General features: G+C 46.1%; 1 protein-coding gene across 2 annotated transcripts in view; it reads left to right on the top strand.

The window, feature by feature from the left end:
- The first annotated feature begins 7,448 nt into the window (after nucleotides 1-7,448).
- LOC137304951 (uncharacterized) overlaps nucleotides 7,449-10,748 on the top strand; it is a 30,863-nt gene continuing 27,563 nt past the window's right edge. For both annotated transcript variants that reach the window (XM_067973732.1, XM_067973731.1), the window contains exon 1: nucleotides 7,449-7,529. In XM_067973732.1, coding sequence (XP_067829833.1) covers nucleotides 7,478-7,529 — 52 coding nt within the window. In that variant the 5' untranslated portion in view covers nucleotides 7,449-7,477. The remainder of the gene's footprint in view (nucleotides 7,530-10,748) is intronic.

The raw sequence follows: 10,748 nt of genomic DNA, 5'->3' as shown, positions 1-10,748 counted from the left end.
TCTCCCCGGTCCAATGCTCCGGCAACAGGACGTGGCGTTGCACGCTAATGTCACGTGACACGTAGACGACCGTGAGATGTCACCTCATTTCACATGACAGTCCGCCACAGAGGCCTAAATATGCAGAGTCAAAGCTAATGACAATTAAATCGTGACATGCGTCGCCATAAATTATCCTCCATAAAAATTATCGTTAAAGTGACAAGCAGAGCAGGAATCAATCTCACCGGATATAATGTACGCAATCTCAAAACAGTCTGCCTGAGCCTTTCCAGTTGTGCGAGGCAATAGGAACAATCGCCAGCCTCTCTCATGAGATACAAAAAATCAAATGAGACATCCCTCTTCTACCCACAAAGGCAACATTTACTCCCAGCAAACCGCCACCCCTCCATCCTTGGATCCCCTCACAGAATCAGGCTTCAATCAAAACGAGCGCTGAATGTGAAGAAATAGTGAACTCAGTTTGAGTGATATTCAGTGCAAGAACAAAACTCAGTGAGCCAGGAAACAATCACTCACCAACCGACCTGCCCAGTGACACCCACTGGACAAAGAGAAGGAAATCATCCAAGGCAAACTCCCACACCCCGCTGTGACGGTGATTGCCCACTGCTGCCTCCAAACTGAGTTCAAGAATTCCACCTTACAATGGGTCTTGACCCTCCAGTCCACTGACAGCAGATTCAGCCGCTCGCCCCTCTCCCCCATGGCTAAAAAGCATCACACTTCCCCACCTCTGGCCACTTTCACTTTCCCTCAATTTTCATCTTCCTCCACGATCTCGCCCTTCCAACTCCAAACCCCTATTTTCCCTGCTCCCACGGTTCTGCACTTCCTCCTCGCACTCCACTAACCCTCGTCCCCATTCCTCCCTTGCATCTAACCCCCGCCCCACCCCCTTCCGCCCTCTTGCCCTTCAAGGCAGTTTCTGACTTAATCTCCGACCTTCCGACCTTCCGCTCGATGATCTCTTCTTCCCCTCTCCCCATCTGCCCTATTGTGTTCCTCATATCCACTTTCCCCTCTCCTCTTCTCCACGCCTCCAATCTCACATCTTCTCTGCTCTTTACCGTTCCACCCCTAAACTTACTTGATTCCCAAATGTATCTCCTTCTCGATCTCCACTCTCTCTCTACATCCCGCCTACTCCACTCTCTGTTTCTCATCTGCTCTGTACGTCTCCCTTCCAATTCTCTCCGCTTCTACCAGCTTCTCTCTGCCTCCTCTCCCTTTTCTGATCGCAGTATTTTGCCTAACTTTCCCTCCCTCCTCCTCACTTCCCCCCTTCTCTCAGACTCTCTTCTCTCCTCCCTCTCTTCCCTGCTATCCACGTCTCCTACACTCTCGCCTTTCCTCTCCCCTCCCCACTCCACCTCGCTTCAAAATTCCCCTGGCCCTCTTTCCTCTCCTCTAGCCCCCGACCTACCTGGCTTTTAATGTATATGTTATAATTGATATTATTTTGCATTGAAGATGAATTTCTGACCTGAATGATGTACTCAGTAGCGCCCTGTGGAATATGCTGAATGGGCGCCACGTCAGGTGAACTCAGACATTCAGCTCCTCCAATATGTCGCTCAAGTGCCAAAATCTTTTGCTCTCATGAAACATTTGCCCTTCATTGTAGTTTTGAAATTACCGGTTTACATACTGGTGTTGCCGCCCTTAACGCCTTTCCGTGACGTTAATTTCAATGCTACATTATAGAATCATAGAATCATAGAAGTTACAACATGGAAACAGGCCCTTCGGCCCAACATGTCCATGTCGCCCAGTTTATACCACTAAGCTAGTCCCAATTGCCTGCACTTGGCCCATATCCCTCTATACCCATCTTACCCATGTAACTGTCCAAATGCTTTTTAAAAGACAAAATTGTACCCGCCTCTACTACTGCCTCTGGCAGCTCGTTCCAGACACTCACCAACCTTTGAGTGAAAAAATTGCCCCTCTGGACCCTTTTGTATCTCTCCCCTCTCACCTTAAATCTGTGCCCCCTCGTTATAGACTCCCCTACCTTTGGGAAAAGATTTTGACTATCGACCTTATCTATGCCCCTCATTATTTTATAGACTTCTATAAGATCACCCCTTAACCTCCTACTCTCCAGGGAATAAAGTCCCAGTCTGTCTAACCTCTCCCTGTAAGTCAAACCATCAAGTCCCGGTAGCATCCTAGTAAATCTTTTCTGCACTCTTTCTAGTTTAATAATATCCTTTCTATAATAGGGTGACCAGAACTGTACACAGTACTCCAAGTGTGGCCTCACCAATGCCCTGTACAACTTCAACAAGACATCCCAACTCCTGCATTCAATGTTCTGACCAATGAAACCAAGCATGCTGAATGCCTTCTTCACCACCCTATCCACCTGTGACTCCACTTTCAAGGAGCTATGAATCTGTACTCCGAGATCTCTTTGTTCGATAACTCTCCCCAACGCCCTACCATTAACGGAGTAGGTCCTGGCCCGATTCGATCTACCAAAATGCATCACCTCACATTTATCTAAATTAAACTCCATCTGCCATTCATCGGCCCACTGGCCCAATTTATCAAGATCCCGTTGCAATCCTAGATAACCTTCTTCACTGTCCACAATGCCACCAATCTTGGTGTCATCTGCAAACTTACTAACCATGCCTCCTAAATTCTCATCCAAATCATTAATATAAATAACAAATAACAGCGGACCCAGCACCGATCCCTGAGGCACACCGCTGGACACAGGCATCCAGTTTGAAAAACAACCCTCGACAACCACCCTCTGTCTTCTGTCGTCAAGCCAATTTTGTATCCAATTGGCTACCTCACCTTGGATCCCATGAGATTTAACCTTATGTAACAACCTACCATGCGGTACCTTGTCAAATGCTTTGCTGAAGTCCATGTAGACCACGTCTACTGCACAGCCCTCATCTATCTTCTTGGTTACCCCTTCAAAAAACTCAATCAAATTCGTGAGACATGATTTTCCTCTCACAAAACCATGCTGACTGTTCCTAATTAGTCCCTGCCTCTCCAAATGCCTGTAGATCCTGTCCCTCAGAATACCCTCTAACAACTTACCCACTACAGATGTCAGGCTCACTGGTCTGTAGTTCCCAGGCTTTTCCCTGCCGCCCTTCTTAAACAAAGGCACAACATTTGCTACCCTCCAATCTTCAGGCACCTCACCTGTAGCGGTGGATGATTCAAATATCTCTGCTAGGGGACCCGCAATTTCCTCCCTAACCTCCCATAACGTCCTGGGATACATTTCATCAGGTCCTGGAGATTTATCTACCTTGATGCGCGTTAAGACTTCCAGCACCTCCCTCTCTGTAATATGTACACTCCTCAAGACATCACTATTTATTTCCCCAAGTTCCCTAACATCCATGCCTTTCTCAACCGTAAATACCGATGTGAAATATTCATTCAGAATCTCACCCATCTCTTGTGGTTCCGCACTTAGATGACCTTGTTGATCCTAAAGAGGCCCTACTCTCTCCCTAGTTACCCTTTTGCCCTTTATGTATTTGTAGAAGCTCTTTGGATTCACCTTTGCCTGATCTGCCAAAGCAATCTCATATCCCCTTTTTGCCCTCCTGATTTCTCTCTTAACTCTACTCCGGCAATCTCTATACTCTTCAAGGGATCCACTTGATCCCAGCTGCCTATGCATGTCATATGCCTCCTTCTTATTTTTGACTAGTGCCTCAATCTCCCGAGTCATCCAAGGTTCCCTACTTCTACCAGCCTTGCCCTTCACTTTATAAGGAATGTGCTTACCCTGAACCCTGGTTAACACACTTTTGAAAGCCTCCCACTTACCAGACGTCCCTTTGCCTGCCAACAGACTCTCCCAATCAACTTCTGAAAGTTCCTGTCTAATACCATCAAAATTGGCCTTTCCCAATTTAGAATATTAACTTTTGGGCCAGACCTATCCTTCTCCATAGCTATCTTAAAACTAATGGAATTATGATCACTGGTCCCAAAGTGATCCCTCACTAACACTTCTGTCACCTGCCCTTCCTTATTTCCCAAGAGGAGGTCAAGTTTTGCCCCCTCTCTAGTCGGGCCATCCACATACTGAATGAGAAATTCCTCCTGAATACACTCAACAAATTTCTCTCCATCCAAGCCCCTAATGCTATGGCTGTCCCAGTCAATGTTGGGAAAGTTAAAGTCCCCTACTATTACCACCCTATTTTTCTTGCAGCTGTCTGTAATCTCCTTACATATTTGCTCCTCAATTTCCCGTTGACTATTTGGGGGTCTGTAGTACAATCCTATCAAAGTGATCTCTCCCTTCTTATTTTTCAGTTCTACCCATATGGACTCAGTGGGCGAACCCTCGGATATATCCCCTCTCACTACTGCCGTGATGTTCTCCCTAATCAAGAACGCAACTCCCCCTCCTCTCTTACCTCCTGCTCTATCTTTCCTATAGCATCTGTACCCTGGAACATTGAGCTGCCAGTCCTGCCCCTCCCTTAGCCATGTTTCAGTAATAGCTATAACATCCCAGTCCCATGTACCCATCCATGCCCTGAGTTCATCTGCTTGCCCATCAGACTTCTTGCATTGAAATAAATGCAGTTTAATCTAGACTTCCCTTGGTCTTTGTCCTGCTTTCTCAGACCATCTGTCCGGTCATGTTCTGTACACTCTCCCTTACTGCCTTTTGTTTCTGTCACCACTTTATTTCCCACTGACTTCCTGCATCGGTTCCCATCCCCCTGCCAAATTAGTTTAAACCCTCCCCAACAGCACTGGCAAACACTCCCCCTAGGACATTGGTTCCAGTCCTGCCCAGATGCAGACCGTCCAATTTGTACTGGTCCCACCTCCCCCAGAACCGGTTCCAATGGACCAGGAATTTGAATCCCTCCAGCTTGCACCATCTCTCAAGCCACGTATTCATCTTAGCTATCCTGTCATTCCTACTCTGACTAACCCGTGGCACTGGTAGCAATCCTGAGATTACTACCTTTGAGGTCCTACTCTTTAGTTTAACTCCTAACTCCCTAAATTCAGCTTGTAGGACCTCATCCTGTTTTTTACCTATATCGTTGGTGCCTATATGCACCACGACAACTGTCTGTTCACCCTCCCCCTCCAGAATGTCCTGCAGCCGCTCCGAGACATCCTTGACCCTTGCACCAGGGAGGCAACATACCATCCTGGAGTCTCGGTTGCGTCCGCAGAAACGCCTGTCTATTCCCCTTACAATCGAGTCCCCTATCACTATAGCTCTGCCACTCTTTGTCCTGCCCCCCTGTGCAGCAGAGCCAGCCACGGTGCCATGAACCTGGCCACTGCCACCTTCCCCTGGTGAGTCATCTCCGCCAACAGTATCCAAAACGGTACACCTGTTTTGGAGGGAGATGACCGCAGGGGACCCCTGCACTGCCTTCCTACTCTTCCTCTGTCTGTTGGTCACCCATTCACTATCTCCCTCAGTAATTTTTATCTGCGGTGTGACCAACTCACTGAACGTGCTATCCACGACTTTCTCAGCATCGCGGATGCTCCAAAGTGAGTCCATCCGCAGCTCCAGAGCCGTCAAGCGGTCAAACAATAGTTGCAGCTGGACACACTTCCCGCAGGTGAAGGAATCAGGGATACAGGAAGGAGCCCTGAATTCCCACATCCCACAAGAGGAACATGACACGGCGCTGGGATCTCCTGCCATGACTTAACCCTTAAATTAGCTTAAGAACAACTACAATGTCAAGAGAAAAAAAAAGGAAAGAAAAACTACTTACCACTCCCTTTAAGGAGTTTACTCCTTTAAATTGTTCTCAATTTAGAGAATGTTAACTACACTGGGGACCTTGATTCACTAAAAAATAAACGCTACTTCCTATAAGACCTGCAGACCTTCCCTTTCCTTTTACTTCAGTTACTGTAGATAAGGAGAAATACTCACCTGAACCTACTCACCAATCAGGTGCCTCCCCTGTGTCGCGTCCCGATCTGATTCCTGACGTCACTTCGAACTCGGTCGCAGCTCCGCTCGGCTCCTCTCAGCGCTCTGAAATCCCGCCTTTTATCGGACGCAAGGGGTTTTATCTCCTTAAAGTGCAGAGAACTGACGAACTAACCTTTTATATCAACACCGCCAATCGTAAGTTCTTGGGAGATCTGTCATGATCTTTCCATGATAGGAATGTGTTGCAATGCGTCTCAGTATTGGCGCAGTTAATCCACGTCACTTCCTTGAGAGATAGAAGCAGACAGAAGCAGAGGAATTCTGATATGTTTCTCTGAGATCGATATGCTGCCACTGCCGGCTGGCCGCAACCAAAGAGGCTCACCAAGCAGAAGATAAACAGTTGAAGTTAACAGATAAAACCTCCTGATGTTGAATCGTGAAGACAACGGTATTCAAAAACTGACGAGTGCTTTCCCTCCACTGGCGCTGTTTTGGCAACTCTGTAAATAGCAAAATCGTCAAAGTAATGTAAAGGGATTTAAAAACGAAGTCGGTAGAAATCACGAGCAGTGGGCACCTTGCCCAATTTTAAAGGTTTTTAAAAGTTTCTTCGTGAAATTGAGGTGATTCGGGCAAGGACCCATTTCTATTGCCCAACCCCGGTTGCCCTGAGAAGGTGGCGGTGGGAGTCCTTGGACCGCCGGTGCTTTTGTGTTAATGGTGACCCCGCCATGGTGTTATGTAGCGAATTACAGGATTTTGATCCAGCGCTGATAAAGGATCGGCGATATATGTCCAAGTCAGGATGGTCTGTCGCTTATAGGTGATAGTGTTCACATCATCCTGCTGCACTTGTCCATCTTAGTGGTAGAGGCTGTGGAGTTAGGAGGTGCGGTCAAGTAAGCTTGGTGTGATTCTGCACTGACTGAGTAGATAGTACTCAGTGTGCAGGTGATAGAGAGAGGGCTTATTGAGTCCAGTGGCAGGAGCGAAGATCAAACAAACTTATTTTTCCTTGATTATATTAAGCTTCATGAGCGCTGTTGGGGCTGCAGCCATGCCGGCAAATCGTAAAATTACATAAGACTCTCCTGACTTGCGCTTTGTAAAGAGCGGAGAGAAAATGAGGGGTCAAGAGGTGAGTCACTCGTCGCAGAGTCCTCAGCCTCTGCCCTGCTCTTGCAGTCACTGTGTTGTTACGCTCGCTCCAGTTCAGCTCCTACGCACTGATGACTCCCAAGAAGTTGTTGGGGTCGTGGCAATGGTGGTGCTGCTGAGGGTGTGAGGTGATTGTTGCGTCATTGACTTCATTGAAACTGAATTTTGGACGGCGCAATAACTGGCGGCCTTCGCGGAAATCGAATTTCACCCTGATGTCGAAAGAACTATCTTTGGATTCCGTTTCGTGACTGAGGAAATGCTTACCAATAATCATGTGATGGAGCCTCATACAGTTCCAAGAAACGGAAACGAGAACTTAATCTACTTTTGCGAAGAGACATGCTCGGTCATTTCCCCATACTTAGTTTGCACTCTTTACCAGCAGGTATGAAATGTCTGATTCTCGGCGTCTCCCTTCGACTCGGACTTCTAAATTCAGGTACGCTTTAAAATCAAACTAGCGTTTTTTTCATTTATGCAGTGAGAGTCATCGTCTCGTCCTCTCCCAGTTCTGTGCATGCATCTGTCCCTATTCACCACATCTGGAGTACCGTGTACAGTTCTGCACACCGCACCTTAGAAAGGATACATTGGCATTTGCAGCAGTGCAGCGCTGCATCACCAGAATATAACCAGGGCTCCAAGGGTTAAATTCTAACATGAGATTACATAAACTAGGCTTGTATTCCCTGGAATATAGAGGTGATTTGATTGAGGTTTTCAGACTTTTGAAGAGGTGAATGATCGGATAGAGAGAGGGACACGTTTTCTGCTAGTGCGGGAGTCCAAGGCAAGGCAAAATATCCTTAAAATCAGAGCCAGGCCCGTTAAGAAAGAAATTAGCAAACATTTCTTCACACAAAGGTGGTAGAAGTGTGGAACTTTCTCCCCCAAATAGCAGTAGATGCGAGCTCAAGTAATAATTTTAAAACTGACATCGATATATTTATTGTAGCCAAGGGTATTGAAGGATAGGTTCCCAAGACGGGTCAATGGAGTTAGGGTGCAGATCAGCCATGATCTCAGTGAATGGCGGAACTGGCTCGAGGGGCTGAATGGCCTCCTAAGTTGATGTTCCGATGGACGTATATTCATTCATGTTACGGTGTCAAAAAGGCTCAAAGTGGCGTGTGTACATACTCTGTTCGCGATCACGGAATGCGATTTATAAAATTACTCTCGATGCTCCTTTAAACTGACAGATGAGTGCAAATGTGACTTCCTTGATCAGACTCTCGAGCTGTGCAGAACCAGCCCTTCATGAAAGCGAGAGGCAAAGTATTTGCACGATCTCGCAGTCACTCGGTGTCCTTATTCGCTAACTTTACCATCAATGAAGAAGCAGTAACTTAATCTAAAGGCAGATTTATTTCCGCCTAGGGAAACTTTACGTTGGACAAGGCAGCACATTTTGCAATGTGATCTGAGTGGGGAGGCTCTGTAATATTCAGTGAAAAGGCAAAAGATGGCGCCAAGGTGGATTTCAGGAAGTTATGTTTTCAGCTAATCTTCGTGCTTCCTGGTCGGAGCCGAGACCCGCCATTGTCATGTGAGGTGGCACCGCGCTATGGGATGACACAAAAAACATTAATTGTACGATACCATCGTGGTAAAATAGGGGAGAGGCGAATTTCCTAAGACGTGTTAATGCTTTCACTAACAGCGCGGCCATCAATTATTTGTTCCGACCTCTGTTGTTAAATTGACACCGTGACCGTTTTACTAAAACATACAGTCCTTTCCATCCCAGTATGATCCAAACACATCACACTTTACGTTTGAAAGTATTTCCCTATTTACATCGATTTGATCCAGGCTGGAGAAGAGACACCAAGAAACTGTCAGTCTCCAAGTTCCGCTTTTTCTGACCACACAGGACACAGCTGTCAGTATCTGATAGCAACACACAGTGTCGCGGATGATTCAATGTCCAACGTCTAAGGAGATGAACCAGATAATGAGATACTGAGATCCACTCAATGCTGGAGTGTGGGGGAGGCGGCGGCACAAACAAGCTGAAATTTGCCCCTGGAATTTGGATTCTTCAACTAAAATGACAGCGCTTCACCGACGAGACCTCGCATTGGTCCAAATATATTATAGCAACAATAAAAGGCCATATGTGAGGTACCGCCTCGAATGGGGCTGCACAAGGAAATTTGAAAGCTGCAAATTATTGTTTCAAGTTTAACGTAGAATATACGAACATACAAATTAGGAGCAGGAGGGGGCCATTCGTCCCCTCGAGCCTGCTCTACCATTTGATAAGATCATGGCTGATCTGATAATGACCTCACCCTACTTTTCCATCTACAAACAATAACCTTTGACTCCCCTGTTAATCAGGAATCTATCGAACTCAGCCTTAAAATATTCAATGACCCTGCCTCCACCGCTCTCAGGGGAAGGGAGTTCCACAGACTGACGACGCTTTCAGAAAAAAAAACTTGTCGTAATCTCTGTCTTAAATGGAAGAAACCTTATTTTTAACTGTAGCCCCCAGTTTTAGTCGGGCCCACAAGGGGAAAAATCCTCTCAGCATCGACCCCTTCTAATCCCCTCAGGGTCTTACATGTTTCAATAGGATCACCTTGCATTCTTCTAAACTCCGGTGTATAGAGACCCAACTTGTCCAACCTTTCCTCATAAGATAATCCCCTCAACCTTTCCTCATAAGATAATCCCCTCATCCCAGAGTGAACCTTCTCTGGACCGACTCCAAAGCAACTATGTCCTTTCTTAAATTTGAAGACCAAAACTGCACACAGAATTCAAGATGTGGTCTCACCAATGCCCTGTACAACTGTAGCAAAACATCTCTACATTTATATTCCATTCCCCATGCAATAAATGACAACATTCCATTTGCCTTCTTAAACACTTCCGGTACATGCATACTAACTTTTTGTGATTCATGTTAGGTCACCCACATCCATCTGTACCTCAGAATTCTGCAATCTCTCTCTATTTAAATAATGTACTGCTTTTCAATTCCTCCTGCCAAAGTGGACAAGTTCATATTGTCCACATTATTCTCCATCTGTCACATTTTTGCCCACTCATTTAACCTATCCATATATCTTTGCGGACTCCCTATGTCCTCTTCACAACTTATTTTCCTACCTACCTTTGCGCCATTAGCAAATTTAGCAACAGGACATTCAGTGCCTTCATCCAAGCCATTGATTTAGATTGTAAACAGTTGAGGCCCAATCCCTAATCTCTGTGGCACTCCACTCGTTACATCTTGCCAACCTGAAAATGACCCATTTATGCCTACACTCTGTTTCCTGTTAGCTAACCAATCCTTTATCCATGCTAATCTGTTACCCCCTACACTATGAGCTCTTATTTTGTGTAGTAGCCTTTGATGTGGCACCTTGTCAAAAGCCTTCTGGAAATCCAAGTACACCACACCCACAGGATCCCCTTCATCCACGTTTCCTCAAAGAACTCTAATAAATTAGACAAACACGATTTTCCTTTCACAAAGCCGTGTTGACGCTGCCTGATCGCATTTAGATTTTCTGAGAGCCCTGCCATAACATCCTTTATAATAGTTTCTAGCATTTTCACCATGACAGATGTTAAGCTAACTGGCCTGTAGTATCCTGCTTTCTGTCGACCTGCTTTCTTGAATAGAGGAGTTACATTCGCT

Source organism: Heptranchias perlo, chromosome 39, assembly GCF_035084215.1.
Source record: "Heptranchias perlo isolate sHepPer1 chromosome 39, sHepPer1.hap1, whole genome shotgun sequence".
In the NCBI taxonomy this organism is placed as follows: domain Eukaryota; kingdom Metazoa; phylum Chordata; class Chondrichthyes; order Hexanchiformes; family Hexanchidae; genus Heptranchias; species Heptranchias perlo.
The sequence above is the reverse complement of the archived record's forward strand: the minus strand, read 5'-3'. Positions and strand labels throughout refer to the sequence as shown.